The sequence below is a fragment of the Lates calcarifer genome, linkage group LG21 (genome assembly GCF_001640805.2).
Source record: "Lates calcarifer isolate ASB-BC8 linkage group LG21, TLL_Latcal_v3, whole genome shotgun sequence".
Taxonomy (NCBI): domain Eukaryota; kingdom Metazoa; phylum Chordata; class Actinopteri; family Centropomidae; genus Lates; species Lates calcarifer.
The window spans coordinates 14,078,171-14,105,597 of NC_066853.1; the positions used below are offsets into that span (position 1 = coordinate 14,078,171).

Consider the following 27,427-nt stretch of genomic DNA (forward strand, 5'->3'; position numbering starts at 1 on the left):
CGGTAAGTGGAAGTGTGAAATGCCACTTTTACAAAGGCCAAATGGTTGCATCATTCCAATTTGTACAGTGCAATTTACTTTATATTAATGAGTTGATATTATGTATAACCTTATGTAACCTTATCAACCCTGATTCCACTTAAGTAGAGATTTAAGAAGAACAAATTGAGCGGTGCTACATGCTGGTTATTTTTTATTTTATACATATGACATTTATTCTTTCATTGTGAGAACACCATGGCCCTAGAATTAAGGGTAACTGTTGTTACTGAGGTACATAAATACCATTTATTATTCTATATGCAAATTTCTGTAGGCAGTAGATTCCACGAAAAAGCTGCTGGTGACTAAACTACAGTGCACTTTCAGTTCCTGTATCAATATGATTACTCTTGACAATTTCAAACCACAAAATAATTTGAATTAAAACCAACTGAGAGCCATGTGATGAAGTACACACTGAAATATGCTACACATCGCTTCATCACAGTGTTCACCTGAACCTGCGCCCCGGAGCTATTTAGGTGCCACTGACAGCAAGTGCTGCTGACGGGGTCACTCCTAAACGCCGCCCTGACGGAGGAGGCAGCGACTCGTTGAACGGGGAACTTCAGGAGGCTTACTTCAGTGCCTCACTGTATGTCATAGGCTGTATAAATATGGGATCTCCCCCCCTGTGGATCACACACTTGACCAATTGCGCCGCGCACGAGTCCGGATGGATCATTTGAATTCAGCGATCCTCTTCGGGTAGATGTGGTACAGTACAGTAGGTAGTTGTAGTGAAGGGTCTGTGCGCGCGCGCCTGTGTGTGTGTGTGTGTGTGTGTGCGTTTGTATGAATGTGCACTCCTAGAATAGAAAGCCAAAGGAAGAAGAAGAAGAAGGAGAAGGAGAAGAAGAAGAAGGAGAGAGGCGGGATCGGTTTGTGCCTTGTTGAGATCCAGGGTGAAGCAAATAGATCGTCTGTAACAGATCGATCAGCAGTTCGCGCTCCCTCAGTGGAATTGATGGATGTTTGATCAGTGGATGTGATGCCCATATATATCATCGACCGAAAATTTCCCGACACATCTGGTAAGTCGCTCACGCACCCCGAGCGCTTCTTATAACGTGGTGCCATCTGTGTGCGTCTCTGCCTGAGCGTGTGTGTGTGTGTGTGTGTGTACGCGCGCGCGCGCGCGCGTGTTAGTACGCATTATGTTTTTTGCGTGTGCGTGTGCGCGCGTGCCGACTCTGGTGACACGGGGCAGCGCGCACCAGTTGATCATGCCAGCCGCCCCCCTCCCAGTTGGAGTTCTCGACGTGCAACAGGAGATGAGGAGCTGGCACGCATTTAGCTGCGACTTGCTCGGTTGCGAATCACCGCGTGTGCCGCATTTGTATCACCAAAAACCCAGATACATTTCGTCCTATCAGAGAACACTTTAATGCTCTTGTCATAGTATTCCTACTGGGCATCCCATAAGCTTACTTTATGATTTTGGTTCACTGTGTTCCAGTTACATTGGCACCCAAGTTTTGGTGTTATATTCCTTTAAAAAGTTATTTTTACTATTCCATTCATAATGCTATGAGAGGAAAAAAAAAACATTAGGAAGGCAGTTTAAGAGGTGGGCTTCATTTCAGCTAGATCACAGCACCCTGGGGAAGCAAGTCTTCTCTCTAAAAAATGATTTTAAAGTGATTGTAGTCTTCAGTGGGCAGCCATAGGCCCCGAGCTGGAAATTATATCCCAGAGAAGGTATTATTTTAAGTTGAAGTAGGCCACATTCCTGTACTTATTCAGATTTAATTAAGTACATGGCATGTTCATGGCTCACATGGATGTAGGTTGTAAAAAAAGTGACTTTGTACATGTAGTCTCATGTTGACTTGGGTGTGTGTGTTTGTGTGTGTGCAGACGTATGGGTATTTTCAGGTGTCTTAGTGAATGATGGGTTTAATTTTGAAGGGGTTTGTGAGGTCTCCCAAGACATGCTGACTGTTTATGTTTTAGATATATCACGACAGGACAGACATACAGACAGACAGAAAAGGAGAAAGGGAGTTCTGACTTTTCGGTACTCAGTTTCATACACAATTATCACACATGACAGCACGTACCTTCGTAAGACACACTCAGGAAAAACATCAGAGCTGCATTATAAAAAAGTAAAAACGGCGTCCTGCAGCAGAGGCAGTAACATCAGCAACAGAAATGGCAGTTCACCTTACAAATAACTTGCACACATGTGAGGCCCTCTGCCCTCACAGAGCAAACATCCTTCAAGACATCTGTATCAAGCACGTACTACTAACATATTCTGTAGTAGACCCAGAAGTAACATGAATGAGTGGATGAGAATTATCTGACTTTAAACGTGTACAGTCCTTAATTCCTTCTGAGTTGTGTAAAGAAACAGCAGCATTGCATGTGTGCTAGTGCATTAGAGGGACATACAGTAAGTGCGTCTTAAGAGTCATACCTAACGTGCCTCAGTGTACTGAGAGGGAGTCACTTAACATGATTTAGGACTTCTCAGTGTCTCACTCTGTTTTTACGGCTTTCTCTCCCCTCCCTTCTATCACTCATTTTTGCACATTCCTCCACTCTGTCTTAAAGTCCCTTTTCCTTTTGCAACATGTCAGGATTAGAGTGAATGAATATAATATACAGCCTCTCCACTGCTGACATGCACACATGGTTTTATTAGAGCTGTGGGACTGCTGTCACGGTGATGTGTTTGCCTGGAGATGGGGAAAAAAAAAAAAAAAATTATAATAAGTTTTTAAAATAAAAGAGCAAAGCTGATGCAGAGTCCCCCCCCCACAGCCAGAGAAAGATGACAGTTATGATTAACATACAGTGTCAACTTATGTCATACTACTCATACTACTTAATTTCCTATTTTTATGCCTTCAATCACTCATTTTCATCACATATTTTCTGTTGCCTTTATGCCTGTTGTAGAATCACATCCTGGTCACCTCTCTCCTACAGTAAATCTTATGACCCATAGTGAAGTCATGCATGCTTTAGTGCTAGTGTGGCATTGGGGAAGCAGCCTGGAGGGAGCTGTGGTTGGCGTGTACAATAATGGCCAATTACCAAGCTGGATAATGACTGTTACCAGGAGAGTTTACTTTACATTGGGTTCTTGTTTTGCCATAAAGAGGAATGATAGGGGGAGTTTGACATTCAGCAGGCCTGCTGTTTTGTTGTGATACCTGTGGATGTGTGTGTACAGTAGCTGATGCTGTGTGTCTGTGGCTGTCTGCTTGTTCAAAGGGAACCTGAGAGACTTTGTCCTTTAGTCGTGCCGTGCTCTCATCTCAGCCTGCGCACAGAGAGACCCACCCATCTGCACAGGCGCCCCATGACACCAGCTTGTAAAAGTGTGTGAGAGAGCATCGCTGTGGACGAATGTGTGCGTACGTGTTTGCGTGCACTGGTTGCACGGCTGTGTGTGTGTGTGTGAACGTGTGTGTGTGTGTGTTTGGGCGTGCAACGTCGGTGAGGGATTAAGGATTAATTGCCTTCAGAGATAGACTTAACCGCTTGTTACGTGAACTTTGTAAAGTTCTCACTTGGCCCCAGAGAGGAAAACAACTCTACAGTATATAGTGAGGAGCAGAGGAAGGTCTCTCTTGTTTTCTGTTCTTCAGAAGTGTGTTTTTTTTCTTGTTTTTTTTTTTTTTTTTTGTCTAGAGTGCACTGCCACAAGAGGGTAAGAACTTCCATTGTTCTCACCTTTTGCTCCAAGACAGGTTTAAAAAACAAACAAACAAACATACTGTTAGTCCTTTTTTCTCATTTGTTTTCATATTGCTGCCATATGTCTTTTATTTCCCTTCCACTCTTTTTATTTTCATTCCTCAGCACACACTAAAAAATCTCGAGGCTTAACAGAATGTTTGTTTTGTTAATGTGTTAATGTCAAAATTAATATATTTTGATTGAAAATGTTGTGTTGGAAAAGTGCCTAAATCCTCACATTTGAGACGCTGCAGCCAGCAAGTGGCATTTTTGTTAGATGGCTTGAAAGATCAGTTGATTTTGGATGAATGTCAAATGTAACTAGATTTATGTCATCAAAGTCCCTTTCTTTTCATCTGTTTTGGGCTGCTGCTAATCAATATTTTTATTATCAGTCAATATGTCCATTAATTTGTCAATAAACCCATCAATCAATTAGAAAAATGTCAGAAAATAGTGAAGAATGCCCACCACAGTTTCTTAGAGCCCAAAGTGATATCTTTAAATTGCTTGTTTTGTCAAACCAACAGTCTGAAACCACAAATTATTCAGTTTACAATGATAAAACAAAGGAAAACGAAGCAGCACATCCTCATGTCTGAGAGTCTGCAACCAGCATGTGTTTTGCATGTTTGCTTGATAAATTATTATTAATTCAATATCACAATTGCAGACTGATTTCTTGTCAGCCGACTAATCGACTTCAGCTCAACTTCTCATGTTCTCCTTCTCTCCTCAGGTGAGTTGATACAGCCGGCAGCTGAAGGAGGAGACCTAAGAATGACAGAGACTAACCCCCCAAAGTCGGCTAAAAAGCCCCGCTGGACCTCTCTGGAGATCGGCCTCATCACTATCGTCTCCTTGCTCTTCATCGTCATCGTCGCCCTCATCATCCTCTTTGCCACACAGAAGACCGGTGAGTGGCGAATCTGAGGACAGAGAGGACAAAGGCTGATAATGAAATTCTGAGAAGTATCTGAAACCTTGAGTGGTTTTTGTCAGGCTTATGTTGATGAAAGTTTGTTTTTTTTTTTTAAAAAAAAACCAGTTTGATCAAAACAAGTTTGTCATGTAATTATTTTTTGAGGGCTGCTCAGCATTGAAGACATTCTTTAGTTTTCCATGTCACAGTATTAAGTGACCCTTTCAGAACTTTTAAAGATTGCCTCCTTTAAACATGCAGTAACCATCACGTCCAGCTGAGGTCACAGTTAATGGTAAGCGTGAAGCTTGGTAAGCATTTCACTCAGGTGAATAGAAAACTCAGGAGCTGTGTGCTTTGAAAGCATAGTGCAAAAGTACAACCACTGAGCCAGAAAGTAGAATGCAGTGTGCAAAGGTCCTTTTTAGAGTTTTCCGTGTGTTCTCAGGCTCAAACCTCTGTACCATTTCATATTTAGAGTTTTTTGTTGCAAATTATAAAGAATTTTGCAGCAGATATTTTCCTGTAAATGTCATCAGTTCACGTTATGTGAAATGAATAATTTAACATCGACATGTGACATCGACACTCCTCATCCCCCCTTTCATCGTCATGGGAAAATCATTGAGCCTGCTTCAAATCAAGGTCACACAATAAGTATTACATGAGTTGTTTAATCAGAAATAGCTGACTGTTGCTGTACTTGCTTTTTGAACTTAGATATAAAATCCTGAATTTAGTAGACTTGTACTTAAATATGACACAAGGCCTATGTCAATGTAATATGATGAGGAGTTATATTAATCAATAGTAAGCCCAGGGGCAAATGATCACAGTGTTCTCGTACAAGAAAAATGATCTAATATCATTAGATTAACACTGATAATAAACTGCTGTGTTATGACTTACAGATATTATGACAAATGGAACAAGTGAGAAATTCAGCAGGCCAAGAAAACAAAATTCTGACAGATAAGTCAGTCTAATTAAGTTTGATGATACATACAACAGGTTGTGGTAGCACATGCAGTGTATATATGTGTGTTAGCTGATCATTATCTTGTCTGCAGTCTTGTACGTGATAAATCTGCAAGCTGCCATGTCAGGAAAAAGGAGAAGTGAATGACTTGTGTTGTACCTGTGAGTGCACTCACCCATGTAGACATCATGTGCATTCACATGCAACGGAAGAAGCGGTGTATTTAAGGTCATATTGCATTTTCCTGGTACGTTGGTACATGTCAGATTGAGTTTGATTAACAGTTTAGCCTCTAAATTATTCCTGACAGAGTGAAAGCAACACCTCTAAGTAGTTTAGGGTTAAATGTGGGAGAAGGATGTCAAAGAGATGAAAAGGAATAAAGGAAAAGGGAAAGAGGGAGAGAATGAACATTTGACATAATGACTCATGACTGCAAGAATCCCATTGAGAAATGATTTGTTTTGCATTTTTCCCATAGATGAAATCTGCACCACAGCTGACTGCACACAGTCAGGTAAGCATTGTTTGTTTGTTTGTTGTGTGTTATTTTCATTGTCTCATTCTGAAGGCTTTGATTTTGTCTCAGAGGAGGACAGAATAGAGAATGAAGCCTGGGGATTTACACATACTTAGAGAAAATGGCCTCTTCAACTGTGAATATGTTGCCTCTAAGTCAAAGCAGTGATTGAACAAACAGAAACAGTCCTGATCGACAGATACATATTGCAAAAGGTTATTGTCCTTGGATCACCACCGAGCAAATATACAACAGAAGTTGAGAAACTGGCAATACATATGCACATACATACAACTTGCGCAAATCCATTAAGATATAGTATATGTGTGTAATGTGTGTCATAAGCTCCAGTAACTGGAGCTTTTATAACTTAACTGTGCTCCACACTTGACCACACAGACCCAGTTGTGGATAATGTCTCTCACATTCCAGTACTTTTGTCAGTGGACATGTAACTGACATAGACCAGTGGCCTAACATTTTTAATTAGCTTTTTATGCAAATAGACCCCACTTCTCTGCAGCCTTTTGAAATATAATACTAGATTTTATTACCTTATTTTCTAATGTCAGTAAAAATTGTTTGTAGGATAACAGTTTTTTTTTCATGAAAAAAAAAAACTGACATATTAAATCAAAGATTTATATCTGTACCTCTTCCTGAAACAGATGCCATTCATTTCTGATGCATTTTTGGGGAACCAATGCCCCATTTCAGTCAGATTTGACAGACAGCCTTTTCACAAGAGATCTCTCAGCTGCCTCAGCTGCCCCTTTAACTGCAGCTCTTGAACACATTTCCATTACTGTTGCCGGCTTGAACCCAATTACTGGAATTATTCTGTTCTACTTTTGTAAATGGCTGCATGTTAAGATTTTTTTCAAAGGTCTATAGCAGATATTTTAATGAACTCTAAATTAAAAGGAGCTGGCCTTGGAACATTACAATTTTTAATGTGTTTTTTGTAGTACAGTATGTGATTTCTTTCTAATAGGAGAGCAGCGAAACATTTTGGCCAGCGTCTTGGTCCGTAATTTTAACCTTCGCTTTTGTCCGGAATGTTCAACAACCTGCCAAAGGAGCCCTGAGCCCTATTTTTCCTCGGTTCTGTTCAGACTACATCTTTTCAAAGGGAATTTTCAATATTTTTGGAAGCTTACAGTATTTGCTCATCTTGCCAGTAGTCGGAGGAAAGGATCAGTTCCACTCTTCTATCTGTCCATTCATTATAAGGCTTCAGCCAGCAGCCAGTTAATGTAGCTTGAATAAAAACCTGGAAAGAGCTAGCCTGGCTTTGTCTAAAGGGAACAAAATATATCTAGCAACACCTCTTAAGATCACTAATTAACACACTTTATCATGTAAAATTGATATATTATGTTTTTACATGGTTATGTGTTGGGCAGTGCTAGACTTAGGGTGCTTGAATTGCCTGGTAACAAGATGATGACAAGACTACCCTTAATAATCAAGTACATCATTTTTGCAACTAACTGAATACCCATCCCCTCCCTTTCCAAGCATGTTGGGGGAGTCTACGGTGGCTGTCAGGTGACAAAATGGCTTTAATTACTGCATCAACTAGTCTGTCGATAAAGAGATTTGTTTTTATACTTAGATATTGTATTTAGTTGTTAGTCTTTAAAACAATACATAATAACAGACATGTATTCTCTCCTTTCTTTGTCTCTGTCTTCTTCATAAAAACATACTTAGGTATACTGTGCTCCATTTCTGCCAATAGATTCTCATAAATCTTACACACCAATTAACATTCTTACACCCTCCAGTATATTATAGTTTCTTTAGTTCAGGATTTTTTCCATGTCTCAGAGCTTGTTTCCCCTCTGTCCATGCAGCGTCTCGTCTCATTGAGAACATGGATGCAACTGTGGACCCTTGTGACAACTTCTACCAGTATGCCTGCGGAGGATGGCTTAAAAAGAACATCATCCCAGAGACTAGCTCCAGATACAGCACCTTTGACATCTTACGAGACGAGCTGGAGGTCATCCTCAAAGGTCAGACACCTACACACACACTCCCACACAAAGAAGCAAAAATCCACAGGCAGACAGACAGAGCACGACACACACAGACGGGGGGGGCAAACTTTGTCAAAGATGTCGTGCCTGTCTTCATTAGAGTAATAATGCTGTATTAACTATGATTAAGAGTCGTGAAGCAAGTCTTTTTCAGTCAACTTGCTTTGTAAGAGGCCTGAGAACAGCTTGGTTCCGTTGCTCGAGAATATGAGCTAAAGAGAACTCTCCTTCAGGGAGAGCAGCTCTATAGATATCACAGATGCCATGGGAGTTTGGCCTCAGTGCCGCCTACCATGTGAGCTGAGAGTTTGTCAACAGAGCTGGCACTATCAGTGTGTGTGTATGTGGACATTTCGTTCAGACTGTGCTCAAAGACATGAACACATGGTGGTGAGAAAAATTTTAATTACAAGTTTGTTGGTGTGCATGTACGTGTGTATGTCTCAGGTGTTTTGCCAGCTTTTAACAAGCATTAGAATCTTGTTAGTGTCCTTGTGGCATGGTTGATACAGAGAGGGTCACGTTACGTTGCAAATGTGTGTGCGTGCTTGTAGATCTGTGTGTGCGTGCGCGTGTGTTTGTGTGCGAGGGTCCATACTTCACCTCAAGCTGTCTGTGAGAAGGCCGGTCGAATCCCGAGTAGTGGGTGCTAAATCTTTCTGGGGGTGGGGGGGGGGCACAAACTTTCCATGGACAAATGAAACTCTTCATCTACCATAAATTTACAATTTATATGCCGGTCCCTTCCTCTATAATAAAGACAGTGCAGATTGGCTGCAGGAGAAACAGAGTGATTCAGAGGGGCGAGGAAGATTGATCCTTAGTGGGAAAGGAAAAGCAGGGTTTAAAGTGCACCATGTCTCATGGACTCAGATAATTTGCACCAGCCTTGAGCGCTTTATCTGTCCAATCTCAATGGAAAAACATGCAGTCTCTTGTCTTGGGGGGACTGTTTTCTTGAGGTTTTATCTTTTGTTATCTGCAAGTGATAACATAGAGATAATTATAGATAATTATATAAACCTGAACTAGGGTGTAATGGGTAGATTTGTTTATTCAATCCATAATTTAATATGCGTGACATTTAGTCTTTCATAATAATTACTTACAACATGTTCTTGTTTGTAAGGACAGGGAACCTATCATAAGTCTAACCTTACTGAAACCTTAAACCTTAAACTTGTCTTTATCTATTTTGGAAAAAAAAGTCTTTAAATCTTGTTCTTTGTGTACTGACAGCTCTCACTGTCCTCACTTTCCTTTTACCTCTGGATAAGCACTTTTTTACAGATCAATAGAGCATTCATTAGGGTTTAGAGATTGCCTGTAATGTAGTCAGCATTCATTTCTACAGCTTTTGTTGAGAGGGTGCTTGTAGCGGTAAAAGTGCATTTTTATTCATTGTGTGTTGTGTAATTATAAAAGTGTGTTATTGAAATTCAGGCTCTTATTCCTCTACAATGACAAACATGAGATTCTGCATGATTCAGAAGTACTGCATAGATTTCAAGTAAACTTCTATTTGAAAAGTAATGCACACAAACTTTCTTGTGTATTGCATATAATAACATATAGCCCGTCTGTTCTGTTCTGCTCTGTTCTCCCTCTCTTTCCATGGCAGTCCCAACACTCATAAAAATCACACACAGGGGGGAAAGAGGAAAATAAACATTGCTCAACAGGGGCTCATTTTAGGCATTTTGTTACTGTATGTGAATCTACCTACATAGCATGTTTCTATGTGAATGTGTGGTATCATTTTACAGTTTTTATTTTAACTGTAATCAAGCGTATTTAGCAGGTCTTATGGTTGTATTTGCTTCCCTTCTGAAAAAAGAGGGAGAGGAAAAATAAGCTTATATACATAATGAGGGAATATTGGGCAAAGTTCAAAAGTTGATGTTTAGGAATCATTGATTTAACTGCTCTAAATACTGTGTTTACCACAGAAAGGAATGGAACAGCCAAAGAACTGGTCCTAATCATTCAACAGCTTAAATCCCCACCAACATCAGTGCTGTGCTCATTCCTTCGGGCTGTCTGGCTTACCAGTCAGAGTTGGAATGTCTCAGACTGTACTACACACACACATGTTCAAGTTTCCTTTGTGTGTGCATCTGTGCATAGGTCTGTGTGTGTTTTAGAGAGAAAGAGAATGCTGTATATTTAGGATTATGCTTGATTCTCCAAACCAAGGCATGTTTACATGTCTGCTGCCGCTTACAGTAGCAACTAAGACCTCCCAGCTCTCGAGTTAAAAATTTTTCTTAATGACTGATGCGTGTCAGGTTGTAGGCCCCGGCAGCTCCGAGGCCTCAGCAGAGTTGTGACCTCTACTCTGAAAGTGACATCAAACATGCGACCTCTGGTCTCGCGGCTAGGTTCTTGGATACCACCGCCTGCTGATGGACAGATCCTTTTCCTGTCAACAGCTGCGGGGGCCTGGAAACACCTGGACACTACAGTGCTCTAGGCTCCATGACAGTAATTAAATAAAAAAAAAAAAAGGAAAAAAAAAGAAAAGAAAAAAAAAGGTCTGTGTTCATGCGTATGCGTGTGGATAGCTGTTTAGATTTGTGGTTGCTTGTAAATGCCAGGGATTGTTCTCTGCTGCTGTAAAAGGCCATAAATGATTCATAATGAGGATCTGCTCCCTGATTGTAACCACAGCAGTGTGAGTGTACGTGCGTGTGCAAGCCTGTGCAAGTTTTCTTCTCCACCACCCCCTGACGCAGGTGTGGCATACTGTGCAATAATTTGCCCAATTGACCGTGAGCGTTTTAATTAATAACTAGTTTGTGTCAGGAAGAGGAAGAGGAGGAGTACAACAGGCAGAAGAGGATGTAAGAATGGATTTTGGTTGAAACTAAAAATGGCTAATACAGAGATGAAGTGAAAGACAAAGGGAGGATGGGGTGGGTGATGTGGTGGTGAGATGTACATAAACTGGAGGGGGGGGGCTCTGTAGCCAGAGGACAATGGTAGATTGAGAAAAGCTTTGAGGATGGGTCAGGAAATATGAAACAGCATGTGGTAGTCTTCCCCAAGCTAAGCCCTGTGTGCGTACATCCACACACGCATGAGCACGTGCATGAGACTTTTATGAGTGCAAGTACATTGCTGCTCCTCTCTATTACCTGAGGTGTTTCTTGCATGACTCCAGGTCTAAATCTCGCTCGCTGCCTTTTCAGCCAGAGGCATGCAGCGCACCGACCAGCTTTATTTTTCTTGTAGTCTTTGGCATTACCAAGAACGTTGAAGCATGTCTGCGAGATAGCTATGACGTCGAAGCGTTCAGATGTGAGGTGTTTTTTGGGCCTGCTGCTAACAGCCTATGACAAACAGTACAAAAGAGACTGAATGTCTGTGTTTATCCTGTGATAACAAAAATTGAAACTGAACTTATGTCAAACGATGCTGACCACAAGAGGACTTTTGAAATAAATAGCTGTACATATGACCCTCCCTGATATCAAAATTCCATCCAGAAACATTGCACAACACCATAAATATTATATTTCTCATAAACACATCAAATAAAGATAGCAAACCAGAGTTTTGTGTCCAAGTAAAATTATATCAATATTAATGCTGTAATTTTTGTCCAACAAAAATATATTGAATAAAAATCCTGACTTGAATATGTGTTTGCCAGCTGGGATGCTTACGATTAACAGGAAAGAGTTTAGACCTCCACTAAGGTAATAATCTCTCCTGTAAGCTGTTTCACAGCCAACACTGTACTGGGTACATGAGAGAACTTTTATATACAGTAAGACTAGCCAAGGGGCATTAGTTTGACTGACAACATGGTACTGAGTGAATGAAAGAACTGGTATATGAGATAGATGGCCAGAGTTGGGCATGATGGCAAGGCTAGTGGAAAAATCAGGATTGGTTTTCTGCTTGTTTTTGAGCATATACTGTACATTTGCTGCCTGTGCATTATTGGACACTGTTGACCTGGATAAGTGTTTTCAGCAACAACTGTAATAATTTTAGCTGACACCATAGATATGAAGTGGGGTGAGCCATTGGGTCTGGAAGTATTATTCCCCAGCTGTAAATTCCCATTTTAAAGTTTTCTTTTAATATTATTGTCAATGTTTCTCAACATAGAAACTCTATCTCCACATAAAGATACTATAGGTTTATTGTATTTATGACCATCATCATTTGGTATGGCAGATGGCTCTAACATACCCATGAGCCCTAGCTGTCATTGCCATAACACTGGCAGCAGGTGTGGGTAAGAGTTGTAGCAAATTTGGACTTCTCCGCTATTGCCATTGGGAGCAAAACTCCATGCCAAGAGTTTTATACCACAGAAAGAACAGAAACTATCCTAATGTCGCTGATTGAATCTCACCATCAAACAGCGTCAAACCATTTCAGTTTTGACTCCATTTGCAGCCTCTGCTTGTAATGTACCCTAAATATATGCTCCATCATGATAAATTGGAAGCAAAACTCCAACTGAAAACACTGCAGTGCTTTGTGGAATGAGAGTCAGTCAAGGATAAAATGGCAATGCGGAGAGGAGAAACTCAAAATTCGGATTCTGTATCATGCTGAGTGGTTTGGTTCAAATTGACGTGATGTCTCAAACAAACATCAGGTGGCACAAAATCCATTCTCAAATAAATCCAAACACGTACACGCATGGGGTGAGACAGAGAGAGAGAGAGAGAGAGAGAGTGAGAGCGAGAGGGTAAGCCTTGCCTTTGCTGTGGTTAAACATTAGCACCAGGCAGTCAGTAATCCAATCACACACACATGATCTGTGCCCTTTTGCAGGAAGCGCCCTGTGAAGGGTCCCCATCTCAGGACTTCATTAAGATTAAATGAGCACATAAATAGTGCACATATGGTAATGAGAAAATGGAAGGATTACAAAAATGAAAGGGTAGAAAGATGCTGAAAGTGAAATGCAGTCATGCAAGGAGTGATACAAGTAGAAATAAAAGGAAGAAATGATCCAAAGCACTGTGCAAATGAAAATTATTGAAATGAGATAATGATTAAATGTTGAATTCAATTTAAAATGTTTTGGAGTGACAGTAAAGTGGATTTTTCAGAAACTGTGCAATAAGAGAACAGGTGTATTTAAGATATAATGATGTGATATGACATTAAATGAAATGAAAGATTTAAAAAAAGGGATAAAGCTTGTCTTAAATATGCTAACTGCTTCATCTCCCGGTCTTTATCGTGACTGGTCTGTCTCTAAGTCCCCAAAATTAAAAGAAAGTGGGGAAAAAAAATCTAATTTTCTTCATTTTTATCTTGTGATCCTAACTCACTGTGACATGAGTGATGTCTTGTTGGACTCAAGGGAGAGTTTCTTGTCAGCTCTCTGTGTAACTGAAGATCCATCCTGTTTCTGGTATTGATCCTGAGGTTGCATTGAGTTGTGCAGTGTGATGGCGTTTATCTGTTGATCTTGATGCAGCATTTATAAGAGATAACTTTATGAGTGACAGGCAGTACTGAAGCCATGTTGAGATCTGTGATGGCTTGTCAAAGTCAAAAGGTTGTCGTACTAACATGATATCCCTTTGGAGGGTTTCCTTTTAATTGGTAATGCTATTTAAAGTAAATCAAAGCAAAATTTTGGAGACAGGCTAGCTATGTGTTTCCAGTATGTATGCTAGGCTAAGCAAACCGGCTGCTGGCTGTAGCTACAATGTTTGAATGGACAATTGTGAAAGTGGTATCAATCTTCTCATTTAAGTCTTGTCAAAAAGGCAAATAAGTGTATTTCCTAAAATGCTGCCAATTCACAACAGAAGTTATCTCGAGGGACTGTACATATAGAGCAGTTCTAGACCATACTCTTTATCTTATAAAATTTACAAAGAGAGACCCAACAAATCCCACCATGAGCAAGCACTAGGTGACTGTGGCAAGGAAAAACTTCCTTTTAAGAGGCAGAAACCTCGAGCAGAACCGGACTCAGGGTGGGCGGCTATCTGCCTCGACCGGTTGAGTTTAGACAGAGAGTGGAGGGGGTGGGGTAAGAGAAAGACAACATTGCAAATACACAGACTAAGTCAAAATGTAAATAATAATAATAATAATAATAAAAATTATTATTATTATTATAGCTAAAGGAATAATAATGACAGAACAGTGAAACATTAATAGCAATAACACTACCACTAACACTAATAAATGTTTAAATGTTGTAACATCATCGGTTGAGCTGGATCATGGGAGCAGCAGGAGACTCTACAGCTCTGGAGGCAGAACCCTGCAGTAAGAGACAGCAGAAGAAAGAGAGAGAGAAAGAGAGGCACTAATGTGCTTGAGGGAAGAAACACATAGTTATAGTGATGCAGTGATATTAAGATGGTTTACAGTAATCTCATCGGCAGGACATCATGGACAACATTTACTAACTACTAAGCTTAACTGATGCAGTGAGACTGACCCAACCCGCTGAAGGAAAAATGGTAACCTGAAAAAAGAATCATAATAAAATGCTAACTGAATGTTAAGGCATAAAGATGAGTTTTTAGTTTGGATTTTCAAAGGCCTCAACTGAGTCAGCCTGTCTAATATCAATACGGAGGTTGTTCCAGAGGAAGGGGGCCCGATAGGAGAAGGCCCTGCAGCCTGCTGACAATAACAACAGCAGTCTTGAGGTCAACCATTTCCATACATTTTGTATGTACAGGAAGTTTATTGCGGGCACTCAGACATAAGAGATTTACATCATTCATTATTCATGATGCACGATGCAGACACATACATCCACTGGCGTTTTGAAAATCAACTGTTACTCAGTTTTATATGAGGAAATATGCTGAAACCAAAACCAGAAAAAAATGGTGAAACAGTAATTTTCCATGGTCAGGAATGAACTGTCAACCTCAAAGAAAATATAATACATCTGACACAAAATGCCATGTGTGATTATGCTCTTTTGTTGCACAAAATAGTTTTATTTTTCAAATTTGTGCGACCAACTAGTGTGAACCACAACCCAGTGTCATGGATTTCTGGTGGTCACATCAAAGCCCTCCCAAATCTCACCATACTTAAACAACTGCTTGCTGTAATCATGATAGATGGTTCCAACTTGCTGAAGTGGCTCAGTCAGGATTTGAGCTCTCAGTCCTTGACAGGATAAGCACTTTCTAAAATTTTCGTTAAAAAAGTTGTGTGCCACCCAGGAGCTATTGAGCAGCAGTAAACTTGGTGATGTGAGAGTCATGCTCATGACGTCTTTGCAGTTAGGTAATGCAAAGTGCAGGCACTGATACTGACAAACTATCAACTGAAATTGAGCTAAAGTCTAAGATACCTGTTAAGAAGGTGTAAGGTTTTCTTTTTCTGTTCTTGAAGGACAGAAGGCACAGAGTGCCTAACTCTACCACAGCAATACACATGCTTTCACCACAGTGGTTTTCAGCAAACAGTAAAATTACCACGTGGGTGTCGGATTGAACCTTGACGATCTGAACATTTACGCTCATGTTCAAAGCTGCTGAAAAGTGACAGCAGATCCTGAAGGAATGGATGCACTTTAAAGCTACAATATGCAACTGAGTGCCTCGGAGCAATGCAAGAAAAGCATATTGTTGGCCCCACTCTCCTCCCCTCAGTTGAGCAAGTTTACACCCCTACACTTATCACTCATTTCGATTAGCTGTCTACCTTCAAACACTACCTAGCCTGAGGCAGAGTTAACTGGCGTTCCATATGCCCACAACAGGTGTTGAAGAGGCAATGAATGCAGGCAATAAAACAAGCGATGGTGTTCACTCTTGTTTCCAAATGGCCCCTCAACTGCCACACCTTCAGCTTTGCTGCTTCTTGGTTTCTTTCCACCTTCTTTTCTTGCTATGACTTCCCTGCTCCAAGGTCACTAGCCTCACCTTGATTACTGCCGAGAAGCCAATTTATACCAAAAAGAGATTCAAATATGCATTGCACGCTCTCTAATTTGTGGTTTATATGACAGTGTTGACCTCCACAACAAATGACCCAAATAATTTTAATCACCCAAATGAAAAGATTAATTGCACTGCTACTGATAAGTAGTTCACGTTTAATTATTTATGCAATCATTCAAAGCAAAGATTGGCCACGCAGAGTACAAGGGAACATTTTGTGATTGTTTATTGGTGCACTAGCTATTGTTAAGCGGTTCTGGTTTCTGGTCTATCAACTAATCAGTGCAATGTTCCAGTGCATGCAATGTTATATTAAAACGTTTGATCTTTTCAAACTTGGCTGGTGGACTTGATGTGATGTTGCAGAACTGCATAAAGAAAACTGAGTAAAGTCTGTGCAGTAAGGGAGAGTCAACATCAAATCTTTATTTGTTCTCTACAAACCTTTAATATGCTGCTAAGAAAATTCTGTTCAATTCCATCTAGGCCAGTGTTGTCATTATATATAAATATAATAGCATTTAACAGCTGTCTTTCTTTATTAGTTTTTCAGGTAGCTTATATCAATCTTTTGAAAAAATAGAATTAAATTGAAAGGCACTGACATGTGTTTTCCATCAGCTTCATAGTTTGTGTTTGTTGCAAATGACAGTTTTGAAGCTGAAGCTGATTTTGAGATTTTTTTCCCCTTTAAATGCATTCATAACATGTTTTCTTTCTTCCCTTTTGAATAATGTTGTATTGTCTGTTTTGTCACCGGTTGCTATGAATTGCCTCAGTTTGAAGTCATCTCTTTATTTTTGCTGATGCTCTCTGACACTGGGACAGACAACATGCCATAATTAGAGTGATAAAATGCATCTGGACGACAGCTGGATTCTATTTTGAATCCAGAAAAACTCTATATTGTACCTGAGGTTATTAACACCCCTGTCTCTTTCCCTCTCCTCTCTGTCCACATTGCCACATGTACACTCATACCTCCTTTATCTTTCTGTCTTTGTCTATCTTTCTTTCTTTCATGCTTAACGCTCTGTTTCTCCGCTCTGTTTGTAGGTGTCCTTGAGAAGACGGTGGAGGGGGAAGCCGATGCCCTCATCAAGGCTAAGACCCTTTACAAGTCCTGTACCAATGAGAGTGAGTCAGCAGGCATCAGATTTCAGGACAGATTATTCCTTTGTGTAACTTCTATTGTCCTAAAATGAATTTCGCTATCGTCATCAAAAGTTACATGTCTCTTATTCAGCTCGTTTTACTGTCATAACATTTCTTGTAAACCATTAGTTTTTTTTTTTAAAAAGTATCAAGAGCTTAAATAAATGAAATGGAAATGGAAAAGTGAAAATTGCTGCTTATCAGTTTTACAGCATTACGTGATGCAATTAAGTGCATTCTTCAAAAGCATTTTAGCTTGGAAGTCACATTAATAAACTCCCCCAATGTGCCCAAATTTGCATAGATTTTGATGAAAAGTACAATATATGAATGATAACAAGGTTTCTTGTCTTCTTTAAAATTAGTTTTCTGAATTTCTGGGTGGTATAAAATTAATATATCCGCTATTAAAAACAGATTTTTTCCTTGCTTGTATCTATGCTTCATTTAAGGTTTAATTGAGCTCAGAGGAGGCGCTCCTTTGCTCGATATGCTGCCTGATGTGTTTGAGTGGCCCATAGCTGTGGACAACTGGGAAGCCAACTATGGTAGAGCATTCTTTTCCACTGTCACACACACACACACACACACACACAGCAGATGCTGTCTACGGGCTTTTCTTTGTTTCTCACTTCTCCTCCCTTCTCCATTCTTCAGGTAGAACATGGAGGTTGGAAGACGTCGTCGCCAAGCTCAATGAGAAATACGGGACTCAGCTCTTGGTTAATTTTTTTGTCGGCACTGATGACAGAGACTCCAATTCACACATCATTCATGTAGGTGTGCAACTGTAGCTAGAAATCCCTCATCTCTCTCTCTCTCTGTTTCATATACCTACATTCACACAGATGCCCTCATATCACATTCAGCTTGAAAATAACCACCCACCAGTTTCTTCTGATCTGACTCCTTTGGCTCATATAAATAAATGTGTACGTTTTCTTGCCTCCTGCTTTTCCAGTTTGACCAGCAGACAAGCCTCGGCCTCTTGTCCAGAGATTACTACGCCTGCACCGGACCCTATGCAGAGGTAGTCTTAAAGCTCACATATACACGCACACACATGGACACACACACTTGTAATGTAATTAAGGCTTTCAACCGATGCATGGTGAAAACAGCTCCATGTGTTCATTTGGGCCAGTGCCACTGTTTCTGGGTTTCCTGTCCCCTGGAGTTTGTTCCAGGAAACATGATGCCCAACAAATGACAAGGGCATCAGTTGAAACATCAGCACCTGAATTAACTTTGTGTTTATTTGTATGCTTTCATGCGTTTTGCAAGCATATGCGCACACATTAAATAAAAAATGTTCTCTCAGGCAGTAAGTGATGATTAGAATCAAAGAGGCAAACCAGAACAGATTTGGTTGTGTCTCAATCCAGACCAGATGTGTGTGATTGGAGCAGACATCCTCTGCTCTGGTTTTACTTTACAGTTTACTATAGACTCTTGATTGATATGCAGAGAGCAGCACTTAACCACACTTGGCTTGGGGCGGGGCTGAGTGTATGTGTGTGTATCCGTGCTCAAGTGCAAGCTGTCACATCTGGTTTTTGGTCATTGGCTAAATTCAAACCAGTGACCTCCTTTCCTTCCTATAAAAGTAAAGTCAAGTGAATGTGAATATCATGAATGAGCATACGTGTGTGTGTGTGTGGCAGGCGTGTCGGGCCTATGAGCAGTTCATGATCGACCTGGCTAAGCTGATCCGCGCTGACCGGGGACTGGCCATTAATGAGACCCGCATCAGAGAGGAGGTGACGCGAGTTATGGACCTGGAGAGGAACATCGCTAACGTAAGTGTGCATTAGCATTTTCCCAGATGGAAGCCTAAGTGATATCATATACCTTGTTTTCCAGCAGCACTACATACCTTATTCTCTATCTCAGCTTCACACGACAAGAGGAGCAAATCACTTCTGACAGTACATCCTTCCACCTCTACATTTGTAGGCCTGAATCTCTCTCCTCTCTGTGTGTTTTGTGGCTCCAGTCTGGAGCAGCTGCTGTGTAAAACAAGCTGTTAACTAGCCCGTTCCCTACACAACAACTTTTCACAGACATCAACAGGTTTCTACAGTCTACGTTTTGTCATTCTGTGCCACTCTGCTCTGCTCACTGCCATGCTTCACTTCCCCTCCACTCGGCTGCTGGCTTTTACAAGGCAGTCACACCGTTCGAGCCCTGACATTTACAGATCTGAAGCCTCCTGGGACTCCAAATATGTTTTTGTGCTGCTGGACCTGCACCGCATGTGTACGCATGTGTCAGGAAACAGGAGGGTCGTGTTGTGACAGCATTTCTTGATTTTCAGCCTCTTTGTCTTGTTCCCTCCAAGGCTACTGATACTCCAGAGGACCGTAACAACCCAGTGTTGCTTTACAACAAGATGGAACTGGGTGATCTGAACGCCAACTTCACCCTTGAGGTCGAATCACAGGTAAAAATAAACTCTTTGTCTGTCAGAATTTGCTGTTTCTTTTTTCACCTTCCCTCCTCCTCATAGTATTTTTCACCTCTTTGTGCTTTCGGACTTATCTTGAAGGTATTTGACTGGAGCTATTTCACCGCTAAGATAATGGATACTGTCAACATCACCGTTCCTGACACAGAGAAGATCATAAACTACTCCCCCAACTATTACAGAAGACTCAACCTGATCTTGGCCCGATACACCAAGAGGTGTGTGTGTGTGTGTTTGTATGAATCTCCAGTTGCGCTTGTGTGCGATAGCCTATTTGTGAGTGTGTGTTGTGGGGGTGGAAGCACACAGCATGCAATGAAAACAGCAGCTCACCCATTACTGATATATCATAGCATTGTGTGAGTAAGAGACTTTCTTTGAACATCATTCCTCTCCTCACAGGGATCTGCAGAACTACATGGTGTGGCGTTTTGCTATGAACATGGTGGTGGGCCTGAGCAGAGCTTACAGGGACACCAGGAAGGCCTTCCGCAAGGTGCACAGCTGGGACCAAGACACTGAGATTGTTAACAGATAAACACAAGAGCAGAGTATTACTGAATTTTGGAGGCAGATACCAATATCCAAATTTTTGAGTATTGTCAAGACAATGAAATTACAACCTTTGCGACAAATATACTTAGACATTTTATTGTTAAACAAGAGTGTACAGCCATTCTAGTGGCTCTGTGAGGCTGTACTTGGGCACCATGGTCCTACACGATTACAAAGCTAACATGTTGATGTTTAGCAGGTATAATGTTTAGTACCCTAAAGTTAACATTAGCTAATTAGCACTAAACACTAATTACAGGTGAAGCAGGTAGGGGGTCAGTAGGTTTGCAGGCATTTTGTTACAGACAAAAGTAAGGAGTCAAAAGTCAAAAGTTTGATGTGATGATGGTGCTAGATGAAAAGTTAAGGGATCACACCCAGTAATTCTTGGGGGAATGTGAATGTCTGTGGTGTGTACCAAATTACATGGCAATTCATCCATTTGACTCGAAAAACTAAACTGTCAACTTCACCGTGGCACTATATCAAAATCAGTAGGATTTATCCTCTTGGGACTATGAATGTCTGCACAAAATTCAGTGGCAATGGACTGATGTGGCAGACCAGTCAAATGACACTGCCATCCTTTGAGCCATGCTGCTAGCATGGCGAAAAATAAACTTGTAGGTGCCTTGGCAAAAAAACTAAGACTGTTTCAGTTATACAGGGTATAATAAATCTAGTAATGTCCACACTCAGCTCCATTCATATCCTTCCTCCACATTTATAACTCTTTCTAATCCTAGCCCTCTTCCTAATCTAATCATTTCCCTTCTGCCCTATTTCTCATATTCCTAAGTGTAACAGTAATGCATAATGAAGGTGCAAATAAAGAATTGCCATGAGCCTCTTTAACCAATATGCTGAGTAGGTTATCCTGCATCTCTAATTGATCTGTGCCTTGTTACTTTCCCTGCAGGCTCTGTCTGGTACAACGTCAGAGGCAGCGGTATGGCGACAGTGTGCACTTTACGTCAACAACAACATGGACAATGCTGTTGGTCGACTCTATGTGCAAGAGGCTTTCTCTGAAAAGAGCAAAGAACTGGTCAGTAGAGGTTGGATTATACCTAATATTATTAGATTAGCTTATATTTAATGGAGTATGAAAAGCTATTACAAATATCATCAAGAGGATTCCTTTATTAGGCAGAATACATTCTGTGTAATATATAATTGAATCTTATTTTCTTTTTCATCAACAGTTAGAACTTGCACATCCCACTGCGTGTATTCTTACTCACCTATGTTTTTGTCACCTTTGTGTCCTGTGTCTTCACCACAGTACTTTATTAAATTTTTTGCTTACACCCATTGAAAGCAGCTGAACAAGGTGTTCCTTGTTATCATGCTCACACCACCCACTCTGTAAAACTCATTCCTGTGCACGTGTGTGTGCACGCTTTGGCACATGACTGTGTGTGCGTGAGTCAGAGTTTTGTGTGTGTGAGACTGCGTAGAAATGTCATAATGCTGAGTGTCTCACATGCCGTAAATCTCATCTTCTGGACCTTTGCCCATTCTAGCATGTGGATCTCACGTGGCACCCTGTGTAAGTGTGTGGGTGTGTGTGTGTGTGTTTTGTTGTATGTGAAAAGTGACACACAACTCCTTTGAGCATGCAAGTACATATCAACACACCTTTCCCCAAACTCATTGGCCCATATTGGCATAATGATATGTGTGCTGAGTTGACCTGGCACATATAGTATGCTGCAGATATTCTGTATTTCAGATACAGTTAGTAGTGGAATGTAACTAGGTGCAATGACAGAAGTGTTTGCACCTAGAGTACACTTCACTTCAGTATTTCCATTTTATGCTACTTTATAATTCTACTTCACTACATTTCAGATGCAAAAAAATTCTGCTTTTCTCTCCACTGCATTTACTGAATTAATTACTCTGCTTATAAATTTTTGACATATATAATACATGATTAGATCATAAAATATGGTGTCTTATTTTGGATTAAACTGCTCAACAGTAAAGTAAAATTATTAAAATGAGCACCACATCAACCAGCTACAATGACAAAATGCTACTTACACATTGGTGCACTGGTAATAAAGATCAAAGAAACTCTCACACGGACCATTTTCTCTTCATGATGAGTTAAACAAAATCTTTATCTATTTTTTAATGATAACAATTCCCCAGTTTTACTCAAGGATTCTAGAAGACTTTAGCAAAGGTAAAGGAGCTGGATACTTTTGTGTCCATTAGATATGATGCAAGTTAACAGCTAGATACACAAAGGCTTTATCTGATGCAGACTATTTTAAAATTCTTGACTATAATCCAGGCAGTGATTTAAAATGGACATAAATGTGGAAACTGAGTAAATTAAATCAAACTGAATAGCGGTGGATTAGTACCCATAATGGGGATTCATTACATTTCTAAAGCATATTATATAGGTTGAATAAATAGGTTTACCATAGAATATAAACCCAACATTTAACCCATGTAAATTATATGATAGGAGTGCACATGCAAACAGACCAGCATGCATGCATCCACAAATATCTCTGCGTGCACACAACATAAATTGACAGGCACACGCAAACACACACACACACACACATTTACACACACCGTATGCTAAAAGGTTTTCGGAAAAGCCTCATCAGTACAGTCCCTGCTGGTTTGTGGTGAACCACAGCGTGTTGTCCGAGCGGTCGAGCAGTGTGTTAGTGAGGGGTCTGCTGATGTGATGAGACACTGGAATGCCTCTGTCAGCTCGCCATGGTCACAGAGCACAACTTTGGTTAGAGGGATCTGGAAAGTTGACCTTCACTGTCACTGCAGTTTTAATTTTTTTTTTCCACTTCATATTTTGCTCTCATTCTTCACAAACTTTTTGTGAATCATTCAGTTCTGTTTTCTTTTGTTTGTGGCTTTTGTTATTGTCCATAGACCATGGCACAGTCCATGGTTTGCACAGCATTATGCCATCGGGATGGCGTCAGTCAGTCTGTCTCTCTGTGTGCAGGCACATTCTTGTAAATACTGTAACTCAAGAGCAATATATTATAGAAACGTTAAACTTACACCACAGGCTCCCACAGAAAACTGGGCTTTTGATGTGGATTTTGGAGCACCTTGCTGTGTGAATTTGCATATAAAAAGAAAATCTCATTATCTTGAGACTACTACACTTCCGCAATGTGTTATGTGAAGACAAGTATGCTGACACAGAAATGTTTGCTCACTTGCACACATTTCTTTGCTCAATAAGAAAAGCATACCTTGTTTGTTTAATATATGTTTAAACATTATGCTCAAGGACCTGTTCTATAATTTAGATTAATAAGGCTCAGGATTATTTTTGTAACAGAAACTCCAACCCAAAACTGCTGGATGCATCTCAGTAAATGTAAAAATTTAAAATATGTAAATCAGTAACAATATCAATAATGCATCCACAAATTTGCATCCAGTACAGCAGACATCTAAAGTAGAGAATGTTAATACAACAAGATGAGACTTTTGTAAATAAGTAGGAATAACTTTTTCATCCTATACTTTCAGTTGTCATTTATGTCACTAAACATGATGCATTTCTGGTTGTCATTACCTCATTCACTTTACTTAATACATACAAATAGCTGAAGTCATATTAATCACACAAATACTATTACTCTGGTGGTAATTTAACCCAAGGTCATCGCACCCCAGACAGAGGGAGTGTAACCCTGAGTGCCTCTAGGTTGATATATGACTTTGTAATGATGAGGCCTAATTCGGGGAAGCGTTTTTGTGACTTTGTTGTGCAGTGTGTCACAAGAGTGTTTTGTGTGCTTTTCATATCCTCTCTGCAGACTTTATGAAGAAAAAAAAACCCACACAAAGGACAATTTGTGCTGACTGACAGTTAGAGGTTTTTCCACCATACACATTTAATTGTTATAGATCAGTGACATGTTTGTTATTGTTGTCTCTTGCTCACTTGTGTGTGTGTTTGTGTGTGTGTGTGTGTGTGTGTGTGTGTGTGTGTGTGTATATGTATGTGGGAAACAGATGGAAGAGATGATTAAAGATATTCGGGAAGTGTTCATTAGTAATCTCAATGACCTGACCTGGATGGATGCAGAGACCAAGAAAGCAGCAGAGGAGAAGGTATTGGTCATAATTAACTGTTTGTGGTACTTTATTGTATTGTATTGTGTTCTTCTGGATATGTGATGACTATTTTCCTCTCTACTTTCTGTAGGCCCGAGCTATTCGTGAACGGATAGGCTACTCTGACAACATCATGGACGACAAATACCTTAACAATGAGTACAAAGATGTGAGTGTCTGAGAAGATGCGATTATGAGTGTCTTTCTTTTTTCACTAAATTAATGTAACAGAATACAGTGTGGATTCATTGTAGCCGCATATCAGTTCTATGAAAACATCCGAGTGCATTCTTGGCTTTTATGAGTTTTGCTGGAGAATATGACTGGGTGTTGATAGCTTTCATCACGGCTAATCCTCCCTGCTTCTCTGGCTGTGTGTTGGTGTTAGCTGAGCTACAATGCAGAGGAGTACTTTGAAAACATCCTACAGAACCTGGAGTATGTGCAGAAGAAACGCCTGCGGAAACTCAGAGTCAAAGTCAACAAAGAGGAGTAAGATTCCCCATGGGGGCTGATATAAATCGATTTTCAGCAAACAGGCTTTTTCCAGGAGTGTGGTAATTTAGAATTACAATGTGAAGTGTTTAAATCACTAATAATAAATGACTTATTCGCTTATGGTACTTGTGGTGTGACACACAATATTGCATTTAGCACAGCGCATTCACTTTCTCCCACACAAACTCCTACTCGCATATACAGTTCAGCCTTTCACCAAGCACAGCAGGAATGCTAATATTAGTCTGGTTATTATTAAACACAGGTTAAATTTAATAGCTTTCATCAAAGTTGAATTTGTGCTGCAGTATATATCTCCTTACTGTAACGTTCTTTATTTCTCCAGGTGGGTAACTGGAGCTGCTGTTGTCAATGCCTTCTACTCATCCAGCAAAAACCAAATAGGTATTTTCACATATCCACAAGCAAACACATTCAGGTTGCAAACATACATGTGTGTAATTATTCAACATCTTGTAAAGTTGTAAAAGGTTTTTTTTTTTGTTTTGTTTTTTCATTGTGTCAGTGTTCCCTGCTGGTATCCTCCAGCCACCTTTCTTCAGCAAAGGCCAGGCTAAATCTCTCAACTATGGTGGCATCGGCATGGTAATCGGTCACGAGATCACACATGGCTTTGATGACAATGGTATGATTTTCCACTCTGTTGCTCTCTCTTCCTCCCGGAGGCAGTTGTGGCAGATTACATTCGTCTTTGCATAGAAATATTTCCTTTTTTCTGTAATTGGTACCATTTCAGAAAAAAAAAGTGTTTTGAAATGCCATTTCTTCATCCCGCAGCAGATCATTTTTCACTCCACTCATTTTCTTTGGGTTATGTGAAGTTATTATGTTCAATTTCAAAGATGTCAGGATTCTTTTATACTGATATCCACAACCACAAGCCACCCAGAAACACAATGGAAATGAATGAAATGGAATAGAAACATGTAATTGACATCACATGCAGAATATGAGTGCTGTCTCAAATAACAAAATAATGGGTGTTTGGGAATAGAAATGCATCACTTTTTTTCTTGTTGATCAAATCCAACCAGCTGATGCTCTTTTTTTAGGTCGTAACTATGACAAAGATGGCGACCTGAAGGACTGGTGGACACCAGACTCCACTCAGAGGTTCCTGGAGCTGTCAAAGTGCATCGTTGATCAGTATGGCAACTTCTCTTGGGACCTAGCCAATGGACTTAATGTATGTCCTGGTTGACAATCACAAACCTTCGCCTTCTTGTTTCCTCATTTTTCAAAGTTTTTGTAGAATTTACAGCAGCGGTTTCTCAAATATTATCCGAAGCCTTGCTTTTTGTCTCATTTATTTTCTTTCCTGTTGCCTTTGTCAGCCTGTTCATTTCTCATTTTTCTATCTTTCCGCTGGTTTTGCAGCCTCATCTCTTCTCTGCTTCAGGTGTCCTTAATATTTTGTGTTGACATATCAATTCCTCTCCCTGTCTCCCCTCCTCTATCCCATTGCTTTGAACAATGCTTCTTTTATCCCATGGGAAAATTATTTCTTCTATCCAAAGAGTGATATTTGTGATCTGCTGAAATTCATAGGAAAAATTACAGTCCCCCTCTGTCCTTTTTGCCTGCCAATCATGTGTTCTTTCTCTCCTTATGTCCCCTCTCTAGTTAAATGGTAATAACACCCTTGGGGAGAACATTGCTGACAATGGAGGGATACGGCAAGCATATCAGGTAATGAGCCTGAAAACAAATGAGGGAAGTTGGTTTAAGAGGCCTAGTTTACAGACGAGAGAGGAGGGGATTTGGTCTGTTTCATTATTGTCGAGTGCTTGCTAACATTAATAGACGTTAACATTAATTTTGCCAGGTCACTGACTTGCTCATTAGCTATTGTAAACACAACAGTAAAGGACACAATGTTGCTGCTGATTTCATCAGTTTTGACCAGAAGTAAACAGTAAAAGGGAATTCACAGATTTGAATGCAATCCAAGATAACAAATATTCTTAGTTTAGATCAACAATTGTGTTTTACGATATATTTACATTGTCAACACATGAAATCTCCCACTGAATCAGAATCTCAGACAGGTACTGTTAAATGGGTTTACAGGCAAAACTGGAACAAAGGCAATTTAGTTAAAATTTAACAGGCTTAGTTTATTGCTTATTTTCCAAATTTACCACTGGATGGTAACGGATCAGAAATGGTTTTACAAGGAATATAAAGTACATTTACTAATAGGAACATCCACATTAAATTGGCAAAAGTACAAAATGGAATGCTTTTTCAGTTAGATTTTTATCATCAGTAAAAATTGGTCATTGAGGCATTCACAATATTTTTCCAGTGAAATAAGATAATATTCGCCTTGTGTCATTACTGTAGGCCTACAAGAACTATGTGAATGAGCATGGAGAGGAACCACCACTGCCTGGCATTGAACTTTCCCACGATCAACTCTTTTTTCTAAACTTTGCTCAGGTAGAGGGTGAATGGATGGATGGATGGATGGATGAGTGGATGGATGGATGATAAATTGA

General features: G+C 40.1%; 1 protein-coding gene across 2 annotated transcripts in view; it reads left to right on the forward strand.

The window, feature by feature from the left end:
- Window positions 1-522: 522 nt before the first annotated feature.
- LOC108900938 (neprilysin) overlaps window positions 523-27,427 on the forward strand; it is a 29,874-nt gene continuing 2,969 nt past the window's right edge. Inside the window, exons 1-21 of one of the 2 annotated variants that reach the window (XM_018702221.2) lie at window positions 523-1,076; window positions 4,478-4,654; window positions 6,121-6,156; window positions 8,019-8,180; window positions 17,162-17,242; window positions 17,713-17,808; window positions 17,918-18,036; window positions 18,222-18,290; window positions 18,925-19,059; window positions 19,602-19,703; window positions 19,809-19,945; window positions 20,130-20,223; window positions 21,202-21,330; window positions 24,306-24,404; window positions 24,499-24,576; window positions 24,796-24,899; window positions 25,252-25,310; window positions 25,432-25,551; window positions 25,979-26,112; window positions 26,550-26,615; window positions 27,273-27,368. In XM_018702221.2, the coding sequence (XP_018557737.1) occupies window positions 1,034-1,076; window positions 4,478-4,654; window positions 6,121-6,156; window positions 8,019-8,180; window positions 17,162-17,242; window positions 17,713-17,808; window positions 17,918-18,036; window positions 18,222-18,290; window positions 18,925-19,059; window positions 19,602-19,703; window positions 19,809-19,945; window positions 20,130-20,223; window positions 21,202-21,330; window positions 24,306-24,404; window positions 24,499-24,576; window positions 24,796-24,899; window positions 25,252-25,310; window positions 25,432-25,551; window positions 25,979-26,112; window positions 26,550-26,615; window positions 27,273-27,368 (2,136 nt within the window). In that variant the 5' untranslated portion in view covers window positions 523-1,033. Of the gene's footprint in view, window positions 1,077-3,550; window positions 3,710-4,477; window positions 4,655-6,120; window positions 6,157-8,018; window positions 8,181-17,161; window positions 17,243-17,712; window positions 17,809-17,917; window positions 18,037-18,221; window positions 18,291-18,924; window positions 19,060-19,601; window positions 19,704-19,808; window positions 19,946-20,129; window positions 20,224-21,201; window positions 21,331-24,305; window positions 24,405-24,498; window positions 24,577-24,795; window positions 24,900-25,251; window positions 25,311-25,431; window positions 25,552-25,978; window positions 26,113-26,549; window positions 26,616-27,272; window positions 27,369-27,427 lie in introns of those variants that run through there. The other variant, XM_018702222.2, reaches the window with a different exon arrangement.